Source organism: Gopherus evgoodei, chromosome 19 (genome assembly GCF_007399415.2).
Source record: "Gopherus evgoodei ecotype Sinaloan lineage chromosome 19, rGopEvg1_v1.p, whole genome shotgun sequence".
In the NCBI taxonomy this organism is placed as follows: domain Eukaryota; kingdom Metazoa; phylum Chordata; order Testudines; family Testudinidae; genus Gopherus; species Gopherus evgoodei.
This window is the reverse complement of record NC_044340.1, coordinates 16,854,250-16,878,149: the sequence shown is the minus strand read 5'-3', so window position 1 is coordinate 16,878,149 and position 23,900 is coordinate 16,854,250. Positions and strand designations below refer to the sequence as shown.

The window sequence follows — 23,900 nt, the reverse complement described above, 5'->3', positions numbered from 1 at the left end:
TCAGGGCAGACTGTCAAAAGCAGAGTAGATGCCCCAAACTGGTGGTATTTTTCATAATTAGATTTCACCACCTCAGTACCAAGTGTGAACTCCCAAAGTACTACACTAGTCTTACAATGCACTCACAGACAGTCTCCTTAAACACTCCAGTCTATCTTGCTACCCAGGCAAATAAAGTGATAAATTGTCACTTACACCCCAAATCACAAAATATTCCAGGTTACACCCAGTCCCAACAGACCAGTTACTCAGGTCAATTTTCATCCTAGATCTCACACCAAAGACAGCGCTGGTAGCCAGTTCTACAGTAAACTAATAAAAAGTTTATAGGCTGAGAAAAAGAAATGAAACTTGTTGAGAGGTTAGAGCAGGTAAAAATATATGTACAGGTGAGTCACAGTCCATAATTCCAAACAGTAGCAGAGATTTTGTAATCTGCCAGTTTCCCCCAAGTCTCTCAGGCTACCAGCATAACTCTGGGGATCTGTCGTCTCATTCAGTTATTCTGCCCTGTTAGAATCCAAACAGTACAGAGATGAAGAATTCTTCCTTGTGTCCATACTTATAGCCTGAAGGTCATAATCACCTTCTCCTTCTTGATAGCCAGATGGTAACAAGGTCCCAGAACTTACGGAAGAGGGGTGCTGTTGGAACTATTAATAATATTAAATTTTTTTCATATTAATATGGGAGACCCACCAGACACTGATTTAATCATAAATTCCTTTATAAGGTCCAAATGGTATTTTATACAATTGCTCTAAACATGCCTGACTGCCTAAAAATAAGCAATACAGTAACAAAGTATTTTTAAGCATGTGATCTGTACGCTGACAAATAGGCCAGACCTAGGGGAAACCGTCTCATTTTGTTGTGCTCCAGAATGATTGGCAGGGTCCCACAAAGAACCCTCAAATTCATACCTCTTTTTATACCCTTTAACAAATTACGTCATTGACAATTAGAGACTTTGGCTAAAAAAGAGTTGAAACAATTTATCCTCATTTTCAGTCTGAATCCAGATAAGAGTTACAGCATCCTTTCTCCCCAGGGCCTTTCATCCTTATTTCTTCTTGCTAATCAACAGTTTTTCCATTGCACCTGGGTTCACTGTTAAGATCACACAGAATGTGTGCATGCGGAGCAGGAAGGCAGGCTCTTTTTAAGACAGATCCCATCTGTCTTATTTAAAACTATTTGCAGTCACTCCTATTGGTTTTTTAGAAATTTCCCCATATCTTATTAGTTATCCTTTGAACCAGACCTCCCTTTTTCATTCCTTCTGGCCTTAAAACTTATTCTTTTCAAGATCTACTTGCTCATCAGGGCTTCTTTACAATACAAATATTTCCTTAACCAAACTTATGCTAACTCTAATTCTTTAATTTCATATTTATCCTACAGGTACCAACATTTAATGTGGGATCCCAGTATGGAAGGCTGAGTGTCACTTTAAGCCACCTCTCCATCTACACACATGTAACCATACATGAAAACAAAAGAGACTGGAGACCTGTTTCAGACACTTTAATTCTGATTAAAACATTCTGAACATTCTCTGCTCTATTCAGGCTCTTACACCATGCCGCTCTATAGCGCAGAAGCAATCTTCCTCATGTGGAAACAAGAATGTAGCCAATAACTTGGAGACCAATGAATGGGAAATAGTACTAGTGAGAATATGTAATGATTTCAAGAGAAAGAATTTTAAATGATACAAAGGAGTCTTATTTCACCATAGTTATATGATGTCATTTCTAAAATTAGATAGTAAATAAAAAATGGAATAACTATAAATAAGAAAAAGTGACATCTATTTTATGCATTTATAACAAGTACCTTCACTGGTGGTGAAGTTGTGTTGTGGAAACAGAATCTGGATTAAATTTGTCTTCTGGAATGTGCAAGAACTCTGAAAATCATAAATTTCCTATTGCTAGAACACCTTGGGCTGACAATGCAAAGTCAAACTGGAAACCTGAATCAATCTAATCAGATAAATATGGCCATGGATTAATGACTTATCATAGATTGCAGCATCTCATTAAAAAATTAGACAGCTTTCAAGCCAAACAGTCTTTAACTACACCTTGTTTTATTGTATGTTGTTTTTTCATGAAAATAAATGTATGTTATTAAGTAAAAATACAAATACTAAACAGCATTTAAAAGTTATTATTTTCTGAAACCCTAAATTGATACGGTGTAGAAAAGAAGAAACATTAGAACAACCAAAGATACAGTATAAATCAGTTTTCATTTCCCTTTATTTCTTGGAGAAAAAAGTAAAAAATCCAGACAAGAAATGAAACTGCTTATAAGACAGATAAAGGACAAAATACTTCCCTAAAATTATGGCTCATATTCAATGTACTGCAGCTGTGAACTGTAGTGAAATTATCAGGAATTAGTCATCTGCTCTTATTGGAGAGTTAGTTTTATGTTATGAATACTAACGTCTGAGATGGTCCAACAGATGTTGTAATAATTGCTACAAATTTACCCTAATTATGAGGTCAACTGTGAGAAGACAGTGAAATGTTATAAAGTGTCGCAATAACCTATAATAATACATGTTTATGGGAAAAGGTACAAAAGTGAGATCGAAAGACTGAAGTAGTCAAAACAAAAAGGCTTACAGATATAACTCAAAAGACTGTGTTAAGATCATGCTTGGTAACCAAGAAGAGTATGGAACTAGGTATCAATGGACCAACATTGATGTGTCAGAAACTGGGTTTAATTGGTGCACAACATAATGAGATGATGGGCTATTCCAGCCATTACTCCTTTTGGGGGTTCTTAAAAAAGAGATATGAGAGAAAGCTAGCTACCGCAACGTTGGCTGAAGGGAGGCAAACATCAGTTGATTGAAAGACCTGCTTTAATCTCTCCCATTTAAAAACAAAAACAAAAAAAACCACAACACACACACTTGACCCCACTTATCTTTCCAACTACCTCCCCATCTAACTTCATTTTTCAATTAATTGAACACATAGCTTACAATTGCTGTCTGGAATTAATCTCACCACTTCCATCTGAGGCCCTCTCCAATCTGCTTCCACTCCTTACGTTCAACTGAAATCACTCTCACTAAAGACTCCAATAACCTCTTCTTAGAAAATCTCCAAACCAGTACTTCATCCTCTTCCCCTGGACCTGTCAGTTACTTTCAACACAGTCAAACATGCTCTTCTTGCAGTCTTGTCTGTCCTCCTTTGGTTTCCATGATTCCATCCTCTCCTGGTTCCCCTCCTACATCTCTAATCGCTCAAGGTGTCCTTCGGAGGAGTCTCCTCATTCCTCCTCCAGCTTGTTGTAGGGATTCCAGAGGCCTCTGTCCTTGGTCCCCTTCGCTTCTCTCTCTCCACCTTATCGCTGGGTAATCTCATCCACAAACGCAAATTAAACTACCATCTCTATGTGAATCATCCTCTCTCCTCCAGAGTTGTCTCCTTCTGTCCAAACTATTTGAATCCTTTTATTTATCATATCAAACATAAACTACTTGTCTTCACTTGCAAGCCCTTTAAATGACCTATCCCCACCCTACCTCTCATCTTTCATTCAGCATCAAAAAGTCATTTTTGCCTCTGATTGGCCCAGGATATCAGCCTCCATTGTCTATTTGTTAAATTTTCGAACAAGCATCTCTGTGCTTTCTTTCATGATGCCCCCCCAATTTTGGAGAAATTCCCCATAATCTTCCACAAAGCTAACTCATTATCCTCTTTCAAATCCCTCCCTAAAACTCTCCTTTACTGCAATGCTTCATGTTCACATATTTTGGCCCCTAGAGTATTTGGCTGATCTCCCCAGCCTTTTCCTAGTCATAGAGTTTAAGGCCAGAAGGGGTCACCAGATCCTCTAGTCTGACCTTCTGTACATCACAGGCCACCAACAATAGCCACCCATCCACCCAGTACACCCAACAAACAGAATTAAACCAGACTATTATAGCCCTTAGCAGACTACACTATTGTGTGCCACAGGCAAAGACAGGAGGGACCAAAATGCACCAATTCCCAAGGCCCCTGAAAATAGGCAAGTGAAAACACATCCCCAGCAACACAGGTTTTGTAACAAAAGCTCTTCAGTCAAGTAATAATTGCCTTCTAACTGCAGTATAAGGATATTTATTAGCTTAGTCATAAACCTTGAGTTTGTCAAAGTTAGTGGGTGGACGGGACAGTCACTCCCTTGGTGTTTTGCTATTGGGGTTATAAAAAGGACTATTATTATTAATTATTATTATTATTATTTGTATTACAGTAGTGCCAAGATCAGGGCCCCATTATGATACATGGTGTACAAATATAAAAGACAGTCCCCGAAGGACTGTCAAATTAGCATCACATTGTGGGACTGGAAGGTTTTGGAGGACTGGTAATGGGACACAGAGGTTTTTATTTCTTTGTCATTAGTTTATCTCCAGTCTGCGACAGTATAAAACAGAAATGTGATGTCATCTGGGGGATGTTTGGTGACATAGAAAATGAGTTGGTGATCTCATTCCTCCATCCTACCGGACTAAAGAAACATTCTCACAATTAGTATATCTCTTGGCAATTTCATTATAACCCAAAGATTGAATATTCACACCTAAAGTGGCCCCTTCCCAGTGCAAGGGAGAGACACTTATGGGATGTTTTACACAAGTTGGGGGGGGGAGAGGAGAGAATGCGCTGATGTTGTTTCTGACATCTGTTTCAAAACTGCAACTTCCATCTGTGACTATCAGTTACAGTGCAAGACAGCTGATTGTAACAAGCTGGGTAAGAAAACAGGATATGCCTTCTGTTGGGATGACATTAAGGTCCTAGCATTGCATGTGCCAGTGGGTCCCACTCTGAAAGCTCCTGCATAGTCTTTGCACAACCTGATATATTTTGTTTCATGATTGTGGTGACAGAAGGGGAAGTGTTATGGGCCTGTGTGTACATAGGTCTATTGGCAACATCCTGATTTACACTTCAGATTGTCTAGCTGGCTTGATTTTTCTCATAGCAATATTACAAGAATCTAGAGTAAAATGCAACAGCTCAGGTCACCAGCTATAAAGCCCTATCATCGATGTTGAGGGAGCATGCCTGGACATCTAACCAACACCTCAGCATGATGCTGGGCCAAGCTTCTTGTTGGAAGTGCCTTCTTTTGGACAATATATAAAACGAAAGTCTGGAAGATGTATGGTCATTACAGTGCCCATGGTATAGGAGAAAACAACTGTTAAGAGGTTACTTCTGGTATCCTGGCTCACTTCTGATTTGGGTGATTTCATTCATTCCCTCTGAAGTTCCAATTTGATGGGGATTACTCCACTCACTGTGTAGCTCTGAGCTGTCAGCTGCTGTGTTCCAGCCCAGAGGAGGCTGCACTTCAATCCTGGGTTAAATGGTTCTTGGGTCTGGTTTGCAAAGCGCTTTGGGATCCTTCCGGAATGGAGAAATGCAGCTCCCTAGCAGTAGAAACAGGGCAGGAGAGCTAAGGGCGGGACTGGCTTCGAGCATCGCTGCAGCTAAACAACCCAAGAGCGAGTCAGGGGCTCTGCAGGGCATGGGGCGAATTCCCGGGGCTGGGAGCCGGGCAGCCTCCTCCCCACTGCCAGCAGTCAGCATGCGCTCCGCTCTCCCCGCCTCCAGCCGGGCTGCGCTTCCCTCCCCGCCATTCGCGGCACACTGCGCTCCGGACTCGGCTGCAGGAGGCAGGTAGGGACCGGACCGCTGCCCGGCCTCGGGGGTGGGGGGAGCAAAGCTGGGGCGCTGGCGCCAGGGGGGAGCCCTGCCAAGGGGGATCGGGAGCCAGTGGTCCGGCCGCTCTCCCCGCGCCCGCCCGGGCCCTCTCCGGCTCTTCCCGGGAGGGATACTCCCTGCGCGGGTGCCTCTAGGCTGGGACACTGGGGAGGAGCCCACCTTCCACCCAGCCTCGCCGCTTCTCCGTGGGGCGCACACCAGGCTGCTCCCGAAACAGCCCGGGCTCGCTCTGCCCTCATCCCGCTGCTCAGCTGGCTGGTGGGAGGCGCGGCGGCGCTGCATCTTTGGCAAGCCAGCAGTGCCTGGAGCAGCCTCGCCCTTCTTCCCCCAACATCGACCTTCGCTTTTAAAACACATCTCTGGAACCTGTCCACTCCAGCGGTTCTCAGCCTGTCTGGGAAAAGAGACTGAAAACTGAACTCAACTATATATCCAGACAGTAGATTTCCAAAGGGGTCCACACCTCTATTCGAAATGGTTTAGGTGTCTGCCAATGAAAAACGATTGAAAACCTACTGATCCAGTTCAGGGGGGGTGGCGAACACGTTTTTATTAAAGAGCAGGATGGGGGAAGAGAGCTCTTTTGGGCACAGAGATATCAGAGTAGAAGTGCCCAGATATAGACTTCCAGTTAGAAAACTCTGGCCCTGATCAGCGATCCCCTACTACTTTGATTCTGACTCCCACAGTCTGCACAGGGGAATCTTGAAACCCGTGAAGTGTTGTGCACTTTTTGTCCTGAGTTACTGACCTACTTCACTGGGGCTTGCATGGGGCTCGTTGGGGCAGGTAGGGTGACCAGATGTCCTGATAAAATCGGTACCGTCCCGATCTTCAGTTGTCCGTCCTGTGTCCCAACCAATTTTTGGCAGCACTTGCTTTCCCCCCCCCCCCACCAGGAGACTCCCCCTTCGCCCCATGTGTCCCAATATTTTCTTCCTCTCATCTGGTCACCCTAGGGGCAAGATCCTCTGCCCAGAAGCTCTGGGGCAGGTGGAGCTTGTCTATCAGTTCACTTTAGAAGGAAAGGCACTCTAGACACTTAAGAACATCTCAAGATGAAGCTCACCGGAAGTGTAGAGCCCACAAAAGCCACACAGATTAGGGCAATGTATGGAATTGAGAATCAATTCCTCTCTGTAAATTTTGGAGTCACACACATTGACAAACTATATAGATCATAAGCAAAAGTGGGATGGAGATGATTCTGCTTTCATAGCAGAGCCTCCCAAGTACATGCCTAAAGGGACTCCTATAGCAATAAGCTGAGCACAACACCCCATTCCTCTAAAGCTGAGGCTGGGGGTTTGTTTTGAGGTTTACATTGGCTCAATCACCTTTTGTAGAAGGGTTGTTTTTTGTTTTGTGTTGTTTTGAGTGTAAAAAAACCTTGCAAAATAAATGTTTGCTTATACCAGGGGTGGCCAAACTTAAACCCTCCAAGCCGCATATGACAATCTTCAGAAGTTCAAGAACCGGACTGCTGGGGTGGTGCAGCTGAGGGCTTCAGCCCTGCGGGGAGGGTGGATCTTGGGGCTGTGGTCCCACAGGAGGTGTCTGTCTGGACTTGGGGCTTCAGCCCTGCTCCTGTTGAAGCCCTGAGCCCCGGCAGGAGTGCCCTGCAGGGCTGAAACCTTGACACCTCCTTCCCTGCTGGGCAGAAGCCTGAGGTGACTGGGGGGGAGAGACATAGGGCCATATGTCCTCACCCCCGATTTTTGCCAAGATTTTTAGGCCCCCCTCAGTCACAAGATGGCACCAAGCCCCCTCCCTGCACAGCAGCTGCTGGAGCTGGCAAGCTAGGCTGTGGGGAGAAGCAGCAGCAGCAAATAGCTGGGAGCTGCAGGGAGAACTGCTGAGGCTAAGGGGGAGGATGTACCTGGGAGGGGCATAACTCAAGCTGTTGGGGGGGAACCTTTACATTGTGCCCCCCCCCCCACTCTCAACAGGCAACCATCCTCTCTCTGGCACAAGTCCCAAGCTCCATCCCCCATCTGGTGGGCGGAGAATGGGGAATAGCTGGGGGGGCTCCGCGAGCCACACTTTAACTGTAAGAGAGCAGCAGTTTGGCCATCCCTGGCTTATACAGTAAGAGGCAAATAGTGTCCTCCTCACAGAACCTTCACCTAAGCACCTGCATGTAACAAATATGCCCAGGTTTATTAGTAATTTCAGTCTGCATTGATATGGTGAGTAGGGTGGGGAGGCGGATAAAGTCCTGGCTGAGTGGAATAGGTTTGAAGGAGGCACTCCATGTGCTCTGAGCTGTTCACAAGAGAAGTAACGTGAATGTGTATTTTAACAAAAGACCAATCGCTGTACAATTGCAGCATTTTGTTTCATCTGCCAGTAATACTGCTGTGGTTTTGGAGGAAGTTGGCAGGAAATGTGGCAGTCTAGTGTCTGAGGATGGTTAGTTCCATGGAAGACAGTGACATTTAATAACATGAGAGCAATGTGCAGAAATCTAGTTTGTGTAGAATATCTCACCCTTAAAAAGATGCCCCTAGTTAGCTGACTTTTAAAATAAATTCTGTGTGCTTTAATTTATTTATATTTGAATAATAAAGGATGCTCATAAAATATTGAATCATAGAAATATGAGACTGGAAGGGACATGCATAGGTCATATAATCCAGTCCCCTGCACTGGGGCAGGACCAAGTATTATCTAGACCATTCCTGTAGGTACTGACTCCAGCAATTAGACTTACAGTTGCAAATAGTGGCCACCTAACACATACAAATAATGAATTAGCCACACACAAAAGCACTTTCTGTCTCCAGATCTGGTGTTTGCTGGTATGACTAGATTTACCAAGAAAACATTACTGTGGTTTAGCGAAAAAAACAAACAAAAACTAGGAGTCCTTGTGGCACCTTAAAGAATAAGTTAGTCTCTAAGGTGCCACAAGGACGACTCAGTTTTTTTGCTGATACAGACTAACACGGCTACCACTGAAACCTGTGGTGTAGCTGAAAGGCACCTGAATCTCAATTTGGAGGTGCCAGGTTTGTCACCTCTGAAGTGTCAAACCCACAGAGCAGCTTTGTAAACCTACAGTTTTGCTCATGCTCTTACCAGTTTACAGAGAGGCCTGCGTCAGACCAGTGATGAAATGTCTTGCAGCATTTCACAAAGCCGAGAAAATAGACCTAGCTGTTGCCTGAGTCAGTTTTCAGAGGGGTTTTACTTCTGTAATTTTAAATAGAGCAACCAAGCACAGTTAATTCCAAAATATAGTTCAGAAAACTGGCAGAGTTTCATTAGAATACAAACCAAAGAGCAAGATTGTGTTTCACAAAAACAGCAGTATCTTCAATGGTTAGCAAAGCTATTAAGCATGCAGATGGAGGTTTCCCTGTGGCAAAGCGGCAGGGAATCCAAAATCCCAGTAAATCCACAGTGCTTTGGGCTAGACTTTCTCTCTTTCTACCTGAGTTGAACACTCACTGTCAGAGTGTGCTGCTATTCAAGGCTAGCCATAATGAGGGTTTTGTGTTCTCCAGAAAGCCATTTAGATTTATTCTACCATCAAACTCTCAAATTTGTTTGTATAGTTACTCTGGGTGCCAATTTGTTTTCCTCTTTTTTCTGTGTTAGATGTAAAAGCAGCAAGTTGAGGATAGTTCAATATTAGGATATAAACCATTTGGTTATAATCTCTTTACAAATTATTATTAAGAGTAATCAAAAAAGGCCATTTCCAAACACTCAAGATATAAGAGCCAAGTAAGAGTAAAATGGAAGATACAGAAAAAAAGTAAGAGCAATGAACAAGCCTATTTCAGAAGGAAATAATACATTCAGGGAAACTCATAACTGCCTACTGCTCCTCATTGAGAGAGAATACCAAGCCATCTGCAGTCTCTCAAGCCACTCTGAAATAATTCTCCATTTAGGCAAATTATTTAACACCCTCCCATAAGTATCCTTCACTGTACCACTTGTAACTGGGGCACAGAGGAAGAGAAGTGTTGGTATTTCCTTCTTGCAGATATCCTCTTTTCAATCGGTGATGGTGAAAAGTGGGGATACAGAATACAAACCTATATCCCCATGGAAGCCCTACTCTGTGAAAATTTACAAAGCTAGCTGGCATCTTGGAAAGAAAGTTCCCGTACAGGGAGTATTCTTGAAACTGGGCCCATTTCAACTCCTCTCCTACAGCCATACCAAGTTAGCTGAGCACTTCTCATAGAAAATCTTTCTAACACTTATACCAAGTTTAGTTTGCCCTTGAGTGGAGAATTAGTTAACTCCATCTGAAATCTCAGTGAAAGCGAGTTAGATTATGATATGCACATTTGGAAGCATGCATGAGTTGGGCGTTACTACAGCGTTCCCCAACAAACAAACTAGAGCCATCTCACATCATTAGTGTTAACAGGAACAAGGGAAATGCTTAGTACATTTTTATAGAACAACCATTTCAGAGAAGGTTACATTTCAGAGAAGTGTGAAAAACTGCATATACTGTGAAGAATTCAGCATATAGCAATACATAGTGAGGTACCTCATCTTGGTGATTACATATTGTGGGTTTACTTCTACAGCAATATAGCCAGAGAGCTAAGAAGCTAATTCTTACCCTCCCTATATGCTTACTACTCACTATGATTAAAGTGTGACCAACACCTCTGACACTGGAGAGGGGAATATGAACTTTAGGCCTGTGGCCTTTTGGATACTATAATTTAGTAATTGATTCGTCTGTAGACACTTATTTGCAATCCATTACAGAAAACTGTCTTGTTTCTAGTTAGCTAGACAGTTAACCATCTAGCGAAGCGATCTCATTGAGGATGTCTGTCACGCTACAGTTCATGGTGATTTGGGGATCAGATCTACCTAGTTTTCAATATATTTACTTACGTGAGGAGTCTCAAGCAATAGGAGCAGCAATATCAGTTGTCAAGAGGAAGAACAAACACTGGAGATTTAATTAAGGACATCTGAACCTGGGCGTGTCTGAAACTCACTCTGGTAGAGTTTAGTCGCTACTGGATTAGCAGGAGAGCAAGCAGGAAAAGGTTAAATGTAGCAGTACTCTATTGGGCAAGAGTTTTAAGGCTCACTTTTGCTATAAATTAGCAGATCACTTCTTAAACTGTACAGTAGTTTTTTTTTGTTTTTTTTTTGGCACTTTAGCTTTTCTATAATATCCCAGCCTCTTGTCAGACCTGGTCTATTGCACTGTGCAACCAAGAAATGTCCCCATGCATAGGCGCCTATGTGGATTGGTCTCTCTCTTCTGGTCACCAGAGTATTTGAGTTGCCACCACTGACAACTAATAGTACTAACAGCAATGGAATTGCTGATTTGGAATCCTGAAACCCATGAGTTAAATCTCAGGCAAGACAGGTGACCACATCCCATATGCCTTTCCTGACATGGTGTTAGCATTGAAGACAGGGATGTTTGTGACCTGCATGGAGTCTCCTCAAATCAACCTATAAAATCTGAAGTCAAACAAAACAAGACGGTGGGTAGCGTTATGTAAACTGAACAGGCCTGACAGTTTTATGGCCATTACTGGTCTGGGCATATGTGTCAGCAGCAGCTCTCACTCACCTTGCCTTTAGATAGGAGGGGACAAAGTCTACTTGTCTGACTGCCATACAATGTCACTTGAAGAGGCTGTTGCACAACATGAACCTGTAAGAACATGAACAATCTAAGCGCACCTCAGTAGTTTCAAGTTAGCCATGAAGGCAGGGGGGCGGAACTACAAGCAGGTTTGTGGAGATAATCTCCAGGTTTTAAGATGTAAGTCTTTTGGTAAACAAAGTTTGTTATCCTACTGGTGAAACATTTTGGCCTCCTCTTCTAGATGTCTGCTGGCTCTCTTTAAAGATGTTGCGCAGCCCCCTAAAATTGCATGCAGCACAGCGTAGAAGTGGCATGTTTTCGGTTTTTCACAGAGCCAGAATTCAACCTGGACTAAAAATATGGTTAAAAACCTGCCCATGAGCAAGTCTCTGCCATTGCCAAATAAATTACATCCCCCATCCCTGCTGGGAGCACTGCAGCAGCCCAGTCCCTAAAACTTTATAGGTCACACTAACATCCCACAGGATCCTGAATTGGAAACAGTAAACCAAATACACACAAGATAACATAACTTTTTGCAGGCACAGTTGGGAAGATTAAATGGTGACATGATGTTTTGCTGAGCTATCACCATTTTAGGTTTCTTATGAGCAATTCATTAAGTGAGTGACATTTACAAATTTGTATGAACTATTGTTTAATTAGCATAAAGCACTCTGAGCCTTATTCTTTGTTGCCCTACATCTTGTGACATCATTTACACCACTGCAAGAGTGTAAAAGGTGTAAAACAGCATCAAACCATAATTCTAGTATTTTACATCCAGTATAAACTAGTTTAAATGACACAAGGTACAAGGTAATGGAGAAACAGATAGATACTCAAGAGTCTATGACGGACACTACAAAAAGTGAAATAAAATAAAAATCAGTCTGCCCTTTGCCCTGTACTAAGTGGTAATGTCAGCCCACCCACTGATGTGTAGTGAAACACTTCAGTCTCCCTTCAAGCCCTGTTGTGGGCATTACTGTGCACCAGCTGAGAGCAGAGAATAGTCCCAAGTTAGCCCTCTAGATCTGGAGTTTTGAGAAGTATTGTTCCCATCTCTGAACTCTTTCCCTTCGCTCTGTTCAGAGTGAAGATGAGTTGTGAAGAGATCCGTGTGTTTGCAGTGAAATTTGGGCAAGATTTTGACCTCTATTTTGCAGGTAACTCTCGTCTTTTATATCTGGATGGGGTGTGCATTTTGGGATTTCTGTGTAGCTGACCAGCACTTGCCAGGCAATTCAATCCATTGCTCGGGTTGACTTATGTACTTCTGTAGCCTCCCACTTTGCTTCTCCATAACCTGTGAACCCTTCAGGGCAATGCTGATCCCTACAGCTTGGCAAATGACAATTTGGCAAGTGAAGCTAGGCTTTCTGCTTGGACAGCGTTCTGGGTCTCTGAGCCAGCCTTCCCAGCATGCTCTTTAAGAAGTTAATGGAGCCCAGTCTATTTCTGGAGATTCAAGTGAACACTCTATAAGGGCTTGTCTTCATATACAGTGCCACAGCACAGCTGCACCACTGTAGGGCTTTAGTGAAGCCAGTACTACGCTGACAGGAGGGCTTCTCCCATCGGCATAGTTCATCCACATCCCTGAGCGATGTCGTTATTTTGATATAGGCTGTCGTGTAGACCTGGCTTGAGCCTTCTATGATTTCAGCTATTAAAATGCTGTATTGTTTTTAAATCATGGTTGTTTTGATTTCACTTCAGTATCCTCATAAGCATCAATCGGGCGCATTGCAGATTCAGTACCTCAGTTTATGGGCCACTTGCTGCTTATATGACATCTCCAGAGAAAAGATAATGGGAAGGGGTGATAGTTGTGGTGGAGGTGGACTTTCCAGCTGACACTGGGAATGAAACTGGTTAGAAAATGATCTGTTGTTTGTATACAGTTTAACGGGTTGTTTCTCTTCTCCCCTTTCGTCGCTTGCTTGGAACACAGATGATGAAGGTAAAGTTTAAATCTGCTTGACATTTATGACTGTAGTCAGCTAGCGCTGCTTGCCATTCCCAACACCATTGTCTAATCTGCCCCCCAACATGATGTTCCTCAGTGTTTGGTGGTGACCGTAACACATGAATGGTGGGCATGGGAAAAACTCCCTCCTTCCTGAGTTCATTAAGTGACTCTAAGTCAAAGATGTTCTGCAGCTGGAGCAGCTCAGCTGGCACCCAGGTAGCTGTGAGGATTGGGGAAAGCCCACCTATAGGGTACTCCACCCACTATCCTTACCTGTATTCAGCTGTCTCTTCTGAAGTCTAAACTGGAAGAGCAAATGCACATCCTGGGCCATCTTCCAATGATGGAACATGGAGAGCAGGGCGCTTCAGTCTATCACATGGAGGCTGCTCCCTGAGCACAAATTGGTTGGTGGGCAGTTTGGGGACAAGAGTAAAGCTGTAATCCACTAATCAACTTAAGTCTCTGCTGCAATCCACCAAACCCAGTAAGCACCTAAACTCACTTGGTTCCTAAGTTTTTCAGAGTAGAAGATTCCCTAGATGCCTAAGTTATACATCTAGGGCCCACACTGCTGCCTCACACTAGGCGTCCAGACACCTACCTCCCATCTAAGCCCCGGAGTGATTCACAAACTGGGAGACAATAGGTGGATGAATGCCTCACCCAAGAGGTCCAAGCCGGCAGGCGCCTTCTTAGCATCCCTACTGAATCGGCCCCATTCAAAATCCAAGGGAGGGGGAGGGGCAAGGGGAGGAAGTGGCGGTGGTGCTGCCTCTGCCCACTCTATAATTTCTATAATGAAAGAGTCATTTGGCAAGAGAGCAAGAGAATGAGGCTAGCGCCCACCTGCTCCAATCACTCTTTCATTATTTATCCACAGTGGAACAGCTTCAACAAGAGAGATGGTGGGAACACCACATCAGAATGAATATCCCATACTTCAGCGGTTAGCGCACTCTCCTGAGAGGTGGGATACCCTTGTTCAAATCCTTTGCTCCCCTCTGTCAGGGAGGGGGGGAACTGAACCTGGGCCTCCCACATTCCAGCTGAGTGCTCCAACCACTGAGCTAGAAGTTATAAGGTGGGCATCACCCACCATTTTGTATGTAACTAGGTCAGTAGACAGGCTAACGGGGCTTTCTGGCACTCTTTGGACTATGTCAAAGTCCTTAGTTGTTTGTGGAAAGAGTGGAGTTAATTGTATTAATTAATTAATGTATATATTAAAAGGTCTGGAGTGCGACTACTGGAAGGAAGTCTTCCCCCTACAGCACCAGATCTTTCGAAATGTATCTAATCAGGTACTCGTGGTACGGCTCGGACCAGAGAATAATGTCATGAGCGTATTTGAGTCTATGACAGATCAAGAGATGATAGCTGGTATGATATATTTTTTTGCTTCTACATGTGTTACAACCATTGCCTCAGCTCTTCATTTCCGGTACGCTTTTGCCCCATGTAGCTCTTCGATTACCTCAGCTAGACCTGATTTTAGCAACAGTTTCTAGTAATTGTAGTTTGTCCTTAATGCCAGCTAAGAATAGAGCCAAGCTCAGATAAAAAAGACACCAATCCCCTCCAAAAAAGATTTTGCACATTTTGGGGGTTGGCCAATCTGAGTACAGCTTCACATCACAGAAGCCAAAGATCAGAAAGTGTAGCTGTGGGCAGACAGAAGATCAGGGAATTCTCTCCACCCCCACAAACCTTGTCCTGAACCAACACCCATGAGAGAGGCATATGGTTCCATAGTCTGAAATGAAGCCCAGGGGCTAGGAAGGTGCTACAAAGATTTTTAAAGCCACCAAGCTTGGTGGACCTCTATCACAAGCAAGGTTCTGAATCTCCATTTTGTACTAAGTGTCAGTGAGAAGCATCATTTTATATTGAACAAGCAAGGCAATGTATCTGGCATGAAGAGCAATTTGTCAGTCTCTTTTGGTGTGGATCAGCACCATCTTAAGTGTGTCCTCACTTTTTTCAGTTATTCATTCAGTGCCAGATTTTCCGATCCGATTTACATCCAACGTAAGGAAATGCAACCCTCACCTTATGCATGTGCTCCAAGGGATTTGCACACTGACATCACACTCTCTAGCCCTTAACTATTTTGCCCACAGCAGTCCAACTGAATTTTTGTCATTAGCAGTCACAGAACAATACACAAAACAAATCCCAGCTCCATTCAGCTGTAAGGAGGGTCATGGACCGAGGCTGCTTGCGGTAGTCAGATGCCTGGATAATAAAACTGTGCGAACTCCTTTACGGCTGTTTTTAAATAGCTGTTCGCAAACTCTTTCTGCACAGGCTCCTAATAGTAAGTACTTTGTGTTTAGGATGCGGAGTGCATTTCAACATCCACTATTACAGAGACAACAGGCTTGAGGACGGGATGTCTGTGGCATTCAGCATCATGGTAGAAAACAAGACTTACTGTATGTACTGCACACATGAAGGTGGGGAAAAGATTGTTCGATTTAGGGTAAGTAACTCCCCCTGTGTCCAGTGTTTGCCTTAACTCAACAGTTACATCAGGAACCCAAATTAAGAAAAAAAATAAACATGCTAGACAGCATTTCAGAAATGTGGCCACCAGGGGATTTTTCTGCAGCCACAACAGCCTCATGGGCAGAGATGGTGATGGGAGTGTGTGTGTGGCAAAACTGCAGCCCCATCTCCTGTAGCTTCCAGCTGTTGCTCTTGGATGCGCTGCCTCGATGTTTACTGACACCACCAACAGGGAATTGATGCCATGCACTGCACAGTCTCCTGGGCACTCCAGGCAGCACATCTTCAGGCACATGGGGCTGTGATGTGTGCTTAGTTGGAGAGGAACCTTCAACACTGCAGGCATCTGGTGAGATCCCAAACCACCTTCCCTGGGGCTCTGGGCTTAAGCCTCCCCATCCCCACCCCCAGCTCCAGCCCCTGGGCCCCAGCACTGGGCTTCAGCTTTTAGCGGTGAGCTCAAGCCTCATGGCAGCAGTGCTCCAGCTTGGAAAAACTGTCAGAGCAAACATGAGCAAGAATTGGTGACCTCACTCTGAGGCAACCAAAACATTTGTTATGAGAAACCCTCTGCTAGAATATGATAAACTATTCTTGAGATAGAGATGTGAAAACTACAGACAAGTGTCAAGTTTTTGCACTGGTAGTTACTCTGCATATTTCCTCCATTTCAGGAAGAAGTTGTTCCCAAAGAAATTCTGGAAAACAGCAGTGACATCATCTTCATCCAAAAGTCAATTTCACCAAGAGACACACAAGCATTCAAATTTGAATCTTCACTAATGCGAGGATACTTCTTGGCCTTTCAGAAAGGAGAGGACTTAAGCAAACTGATTTTAAAGCGATGTGATGAAGACCAAGTGGATGAAACCACACATATCATTATCCCCTAAATAAACGGATTTGACAATGTATCATACACAAGCAATTTCTAGGCCATTTTTATACAACTTTTATTACTTAAGTGGTCAAACTATCTCTATGCTAAACTGTGTAACCCTCCACTGTAACCACTCAAACACACAGCCTGCGGGCACTGAGTTAAGTTCCTCAGGGTCTGTACTGAGTTTATTGGCTCCAGGACTGACACTTTTCAGTTCTTAGCTGCAGCTGACAGCATATATAGAAACAAAATAAACTGGCGGATATGGAGCTTATGAATTCTATAATCAGAGAGATGAGTGTCTGTTGCTCGTTACAACAGGGCTTCTGTGGAAAGGCTGCTATTTACCACAATGCTTTCTCCAAAAAAAGCAAGTCTTTGCATAAGATTGTCATTGCCAACTTTTTGAATTAAGTATTAAATTTACAATTAAATGAACCTTTGGATTTTTTTTTTTTAACCAAGTGTCCATTTGTGTCTCCCTCTATCACAACATTTAAAACTGAAGTAGATTTTGCAGACTCCTGTGAGGAAGACTCACTGTCTTTCTATCCATCTGTGCCATAACAGGATGGGTCTGAGAGACTCCATTTTGTCCTAGGAGCTAACTGCATGGCTAACCTGGTCAGCCTAGGCACATAGGTCAAGGGGAAGAAACTGTATTTAAAAAAGGGGTGTTATCAGAGGCTACATCTCCCCTACAAGCTAGATGTGTGGATTTCCCAGCTCATTTACCTATACTTGCGATAGTTAATACACAAGTACGAATAGTAATGTAGCTGCAGTATCGGGGGCAGCAGCAGCATGTCTTAGCCATGCTGAGTACAAACACTCCTGAAACCCACACATATGTACTCTGCCCTGCTACCCCAGCTACTCTGTTTGTACACATACTAACTCATCAAGCTACCGAACTCAGTTAGATGGAGCCTGAAAAAGGTGGGCTGTCCATCACCATATAGCAGCAGGAGACACCCTGCCAAGCTTAATGCTGTCCCAACCTCAGACTCCCAGAAGGGTGGAGGTCTGAGTAGGGGAGGAGGCATCTCAGGACTTTTATTTTACTAGTTCTCTGGTGCTTTATAAGAGCATTGACTGTTAAGAAACTTCTTTGCTAAGCCTGTGCTCCTTGCTTTCTTGTCACACTGTCCCCAAAAGGGTTAAACAAGAATGTAGAGTGCCCACAGCTAGGTAGAAGTTGGGCGGAGGGAGGATGTGGAAACAGTGCGAGGTCTGAGGTAGCTGGACTGCAGAGTGCCACATCCTGAGGAACGGGTTAGACAAGAGGGTTGACGCTGGGTGTAAACTCTACACCAAAGAGCTAGAAACTTGGACTAGACTCAGCCCAGACCCAATTGTGTTTGGAGTATACTTATGACACACCTGTGATCACACAGGAGAGAGACAGGGCTAGGCTGCAACACCACTTGCACACTTAGGGCTAGTCTACACTGGGCTTGTGTCATCACGGCAGATCGCTGGAAGAGAACTCTAAAAAACCCACTTCCACGAGGGACGCGGCTCCCAGTGCTCGTGCTCTGTCTACACTGGCGCTGTACAGTGCTGAAACTTGCTGCGCTCAAGGGGCTGTTTTTTCACACCCCTTAGCAAGAAAGTTGCAGTGCTATAAAGTGCCAGTGTAGACAAGCCCTTAACGACAACCACCACTTTATAGAAGGCTAGAAATTTGCATCTAATGGAGTGGGGGAGTTGCCCCCCCAAAACTGCAGGCATGGAATTTGCCCCGCCATGCAAGGCTCCATTCGTGTGACTGGGGCTGCACCCCCAAATACAGACGTCAAACTACACGTATGGGGGACAGGGAGTATGAGTCAATTAATCAGGCTCTCACCCCTATCTTTCACACCAGCCTCAAGAATGCAGCTGGGGCCCATTATCATTCAAATGTTTATTGTGCTGGACAGTTGGCAAAGATCCCATAAACGACCACAGAAGACTCAAGTATCAGAGGGTAGCCGTGTTAGTCTGGATCTGTAAAAGCAGCAAAGAATCCTGTGGCACCGTATAGACTAACAGACGTTTTGGAGCATGAGCTTTCGTGGGTGAATACCCACTTCCTCAGATGCATCTGAGGAAGTGGGTATTCACCCACGAAAGCTCATGCTCCAAAACGTCTGTTAGTCTATAAGGTGCCACAGGATTCTTTGCTGCTTTCACAGAAGACTCGTTTCCATGTCTATTGCATCCTCCCAAGCAGGAAGCCATTATACTGACAAGTATCAGGGGATAGCCTTGTTAGTCTGCATTCACAAAAACAACAAGGAGTCCGGTGGCACCTTAAGGACTAACGGATTTATTTGGGCATAAGCTTTTGCTGGTTAAAAAACTCTCACTTTTGCAGATGTAACATCTGCAGTCTCTATTTCACACAACACCCACACCTGAATTCTTATCCTGCAGACATCAGCTGTGATACTGACACTACCCTAAAATGCTGAGTAGATTCTAAAACAAATGAGATTTAGACCTTATGCGTTAATCTTAGTAGTAAAGAAAGTAATTAAAAATTTAAAACCATCTTTGATAACATGTAACAACTTCATATTTCCAATTATTAATGAGACTGACAGTAAAAATAAATGTAGCCAATTTTCTTGCTTGAAAAATCCCATATAAGTGCCCCCTGCCCTCTATTAACCTGGGCTTTGGAAACCTCTACACAGCCACAATGAGCATATAAGTCAGAGGAGATGACTTTCTTTCCTATTTATTAAACAAATAAGTCAGATTTTGCAGAGTTTGAAATCCACATAAGGTGGCAGAATATGGCCCCTCTTCACATAGGTTGGAGTCGTCTGGGTTTTTTTTAAATAAAAAGAGTCAGACAAGAAATCACAGAGGGAAGTATTAGCAGAGGAGTGGCCATCTCAAACCCTTTTACATTGTATTAAGAACAAAGTGCTATGTTAGCATTATATTATGATGAATCCACCCCACCTCCCATTGCTGAGTGATACTGGACATTTACACCTCTACCCCAATAGAATGCGACTCGATATAACACATATTTGGATATAATGCAGTAAAGCAGCAGGGAGCCCTGGGCCCTTTAAAGCGCCACCCGAGCCCTGCTGCTTTACCGTGTTATATCCGAATTTGTGGGGAACCCCGGGCCCTTTAAATCACCGCCCAAGCTGCACTGCCAGAGCTCCGCCGGTGACTTAAAAGGGCCCGGCCAGGGCTCTGTCAGCCAGGTTCGGGCAGGGATTTAAAGGGCCAGAGGCTCCAGGCCTGGGGCTCCCTGCAGTGGCTGGAGCACCAGGCCCTTTAAATCACCGCCAGGGAAGCCAGTCCAGTCCGGCACAGCGTACCGGACCAAACCCGATATAATGCGGTCTCGCCTGTAAGGCGGTGAGATTTTTTTGGCTCCGGAGGACCAAGTTATATTGGGATAGAGGTGTATTTCCATCGTCAAAACATTGTGTCAAAGGTTTTGGAAAATATTTTTCTTTATATGCAATGCTTTGTTTTCAAGGGGCTTTTTAAAGCCAAACCATACCAACTTTTATCTTTGTTTTAACTCACTTTGCTGGGTTTCTTAAGGCAGAAATACTTTTTACTGGTAGTTTTAGCTAAACAGAGATATTCGATGCTGGAAGCACCAGTTTGAGGTTAACCCTCAAACTGGAGTACCACTTATTAGTGATCCAATAAATATGCTTTGATGATTGTGGAAGAGGAAAACTACACAAGCTACAATTATAATAAGTTCTGTATAGATTTACAGCTGTTTACAGACAGGATAATTTGAACAAGTTATTGAACAGGCATAAACGTAACTAAAAAAATGGGAAGGTTTTGTTGCCCAGGACATCACACCCTTCACAGTTCCTGGCATCAGAAAGTCAAATATGTAGTCATTTAAATTACATGCCAGTGTAGAATAATGTCAAGTTTACTTGCAAAACAAAATTCCTGAAGAACGAATTTTGGAATGAAACCAAAGATTTAACCAAGAACCAGATAGTGATGAATTATTTGCCGTTTGAATTCATCACTGTCTGTCCCCTGTGGAATCACACAGGCAGCACTCAGGAGAAGCAGGTGGGTAGGTTGGTTGTATTTTCTCCATTAGAGAGAATGCTGCTGGCAGAAACAGACAATTTCCATTTGAATCGTTAAACCGCATACAGTTCATGAATCCTGGAAATTAAGTTGCACTGAAACATTCTTTCCTTCTGTGTCTAGAATGGTTTAAAAACAGAGGACTTATTCAGCACTGGATCTATTTAACACATTGCATAAACAATGTCTTCTTAAATAATACCTTCATCAAGACAGAGTGGTAAGAAGATTTTAACTGTTTATAGTGGATAGAAATGACTGTCAGAACACACACACCTCCAACGTTTGTAAATTCTTTATTGTATAGATTAACAAAAAGTCTTCCCCTTTTCCACACTGACTCTCAGGGACCACTCAGAAAATTGTGAGAGGCACCTTGTGTACAATTCACTAATTGTAACACTGGAAACAAAGGTTGAACCTTCCCACAGCCAAATTCATTTTACAAAATGGGAAATTAAACAGTAATTACACTGCAACAATCTAAACAGTGCAGTCACTGAAAGAGAAAAATGGGCTTCAGCCATCCAAGATTGTTCCTGATACAATAACTACTAATTCACCCCCAATTACACTGCAGCTTCATTAGTTCACTCTTGTCTGAAGCCCATTCACATCAGCCTAACTCTTCTCTTCTGGCAGAGCCCCACTTCCAGCCCATTTTTTTGCTGTTGATACTGGCTTTTGCAACAAGGAACCAGCTCAAATTGTAGATTTCTAGATGACTTGGCATTGGGATTTCTACCCATGCACTATGTACTCTTAATTACTGTTTTTCTCTCATTGAATGATTTAGTAACAATATGATGAAGCAGAGGCAGCAGTGAACAATCAGGTTTTGCCAGCAGTTTGGTTGCATCTCAGAGGCTCCACAGCATAGCCACAGCCTTGCAGATACCTACATCATGATAGTTGAAGTAGCAGAGGCCTGCAAAGGTCACAGCTGAGAGTACGTACAGACCTGTATTGGCCAGTTTAACAGATGTCTCCCCATGGACATAGTCAGTTATAACCTGCCCAAGACCCCTACAAAAAAAGAAAGAGAAATATGCTGAGAAGAGACCAGAGAAATCCCTAATCAAATCTGTTTGGCTCTCCTGCCCATCATCTATGGGGCCTTTTCCTGCAATGAACACCCTTGTAATACTCACATTTCTCAGTCTGCACATCATCTCCTAAACTAAACAACGTGCCTCCACTACTCAGAGGGTTTTGCTGGAGAAAAGGACTCACTTCCTACTCAGCAAGCAGCTGTAGGACATTTGTGCTGACTGGTGATTTTTGAGCCAAATAAAACTTGGCTACTAACCCTTTTAACAGTATCAAGGAAACATGCAGCTAAGAGCTTTTGGTTAATGAGGAAATTTCACTCCCTGGGGCAGAGGATAGTGAGAGATGCTGTTCCATTAGAGAAACAAAGAAATCAGAGCTTGCTCTACAGTCAGGAGAATGCTAGATCCCAGTCTTGTCTCCCTACGTACAAAGGATGACAGGCATTGGGACACAAAGAGAAGCCTGGCTAATCTCAAAGACTCATATTAGGTCAAGAAGTTGGCAGACCCTAGAATTCTCCTGAGAGCGAAGAACCAGATGGACGGCATGACTCACACACAGAGGTCACTGGCACAACAAGCCTGCTGTTCTTAGCCATCTCGGTAACTGAAAGTTCAGCTCCCCTGCAAACATCTAAACAGCATAAGCCCTTGCAGCCTTTGCTTTGGAAGTGGGGAGTTTCTTACGATCAGAGAAACATTTTCTAACTATGAACCCCCATGTGCAAGGGGAGGGTTTCATTTTGTGGCCTTTCTCCTTGAGTTATAACAGAAAAGCCAAGAGAAACAGTGTTAATCCTGGACCAATAGATATGTAAAACTGAACAAGCTGGCTCTTGTTTTTTGCTTGGAAAAGCCCCTGTCTGCACAAAAAAGGGGTTTTTATTGTGGACATCCAATTTAGAATTTACTAACCTTGCAGAGTCACCACAAGATAGTCATGGAAGAAATGTCAGTATTTGCACATATTTTTTACTCATGAGGAAACTCAGACAGTACAACTCAGGATCCTCCTAGAACCATGCCATGTCATATGTAATGTCCCCTAAACACTGTGAGAGTGAAAAGATCACACACACAGGATGCAGATCTCTCTGCCGGAAAAATCTTAACTCTGGCTTCATTTCAAGACTTCCCACGACCCTGATAATTTTATTTAGTGAAAGAATTCCCAACAGTGGTAATGTTTCAGAAGAGCAGCAAATAGGCAGGACCCAGATTCCACAGCTGCAGGGGGAGCTTCTTCCATTCAGCATAGTACAGGGGTCTGGCACAGCTATGAAGGGGCAACACTGAGACCTCTCAGTACATTTCTCTTACATTTAGAGAGCATCTTTTATCCCAGAGAATCCTAAAGTGTTTTTTCCAATCGGTATACAAGCGATACCTAACAATTCACCTTAATTCTGACCCTTGGGGAGTTGTATGCCACGTTGTTGTAACTGTGTCAGTCCAATAAAAGTCAACCTGGGGAGTTGAGCAGTCTGCCACTTTCTAGACATCTGGCACACCATAAGAATGGCAACACTGTCATTTAGTCCTACTACACACCTGTGGACCTCCCCAACAGGAAGAAGTGAACAGAACAAATTCCAGTTTATGACGAAGACGACTAAACAACCACTGTCAATCGGTTGCAGTCAGTAAACAGATCTCACATGGGCCAAACAAAACACAAACCTACAAACTTCAGGATCTCAGCCTCATAAGTTCAAGATGAGTGATCAGTAAGTCCTTCACTATCCACTGATGAGCTGCCAAGCCTGAACTACATCACAGAAACCTAGCAGACTGATACTGCAGTTTCAGTGTCATTGTCCCTTGCTTCTTTGCTCCTCATCCCTGATACTGGCTCTTCACCAAAGATTCCTGTCCCATCTCCAAGAAGCTGTAGTGACACTCCTAGTACAGCTCAGATTCTTCCTCTCAAACCAAACCCAGAGGATTACTATGGGACACTATTCCTCTGCCTCCAAAAACCTTCACCTGGAGAGCTCCACAAGGCTCTATCTTCCTCCATTCCTTTATCAATAATATCTATAAG

The 23,900-nt window shown here is 43.6% G+C and overlaps 2 protein-coding genes across 5 annotated transcripts in view; one reads left to right on the top strand and one right to left on the bottom strand.

Moving 5' to 3' along the window:
* Nucleotides 1–23,900, bottom strand: part of BCO2 (beta-carotene oxygenase 2) — an 87,146-nt gene that overhangs the window by 52,978 nt on the left and 10,268 nt on the right. Inside the window, exon 4 of one of the 3 annotated variants that reach the window (XM_030538023.1) lies at nucleotides 21,084–21,830. The exons of the other annotated variants lie outside the window; for them this stretch is intronic. Coding sequence (XP_030393883.1) covers nucleotides 21,665–21,830 — 166 coding nt within the window. The 3' untranslated portion in view covers nucleotides 21,084–21,664. Of the gene's footprint in view, nucleotides 1–21,083; nucleotides 21,831–23,900 lie in introns of those variants that run through there. 3 annotated transcript variants of the gene reach the window in all.
* IL18 (interleukin 18) lies at nucleotides 4,649–17,164 on the top strand. 2 transcript variants are annotated; one of them, XM_030538037.1, is made up of 6 exons: nucleotides 4,654–5,711; nucleotides 12,445–12,518; nucleotides 13,307–13,315; nucleotides 14,558–14,707; nucleotides 15,664–15,809; nucleotides 16,510–17,162. In XM_030538037.1, the coding sequence occupies exons 1-6, from the start codon at nucleotides 5,398–5,400 to the stop codon at nucleotides 16,726–16,728; spliced, it is 912 nt and encodes a 303-aa protein (XP_030393897.1). In that variant the 5' UTR covers nucleotides 4,654–5,397; the 3' UTR covers nucleotides 16,729–17,162. The 2 variants fall into 2 exon arrangements, with proteins under 2 accessions (XP_030393898.1, XP_030393897.1); XM_030538038.1 differs by lacking the exon at nucleotides 13,307–13,315 and having other exon boundaries at nucleotides 4,649–5,711; nucleotides 16,510–17,164.

Coding starts and splice junctions, on each gene's coding strand:
- IL18 (XM_030538037.1), top strand. CDS start 5,398: ATGGTTCTTGGGTCTGGTTTGCAAAGCGCTTTGGGATCCTTCCGGAAT. Junction 5,712..12,444: donor GACTCGGCTGCAGGAGGCAG/GTAGGGACCGGA, acceptor CGCTCTGTTCAG/AGTGAAGATGAGTTGTGAAG. Junction 15,810..16,509: donor AAAAGATTGTTCGATTTAGG/GTAAGTAACTCC, acceptor CCTCCATTTCAG/GAAGAAGTTGTTCCCAAAGA.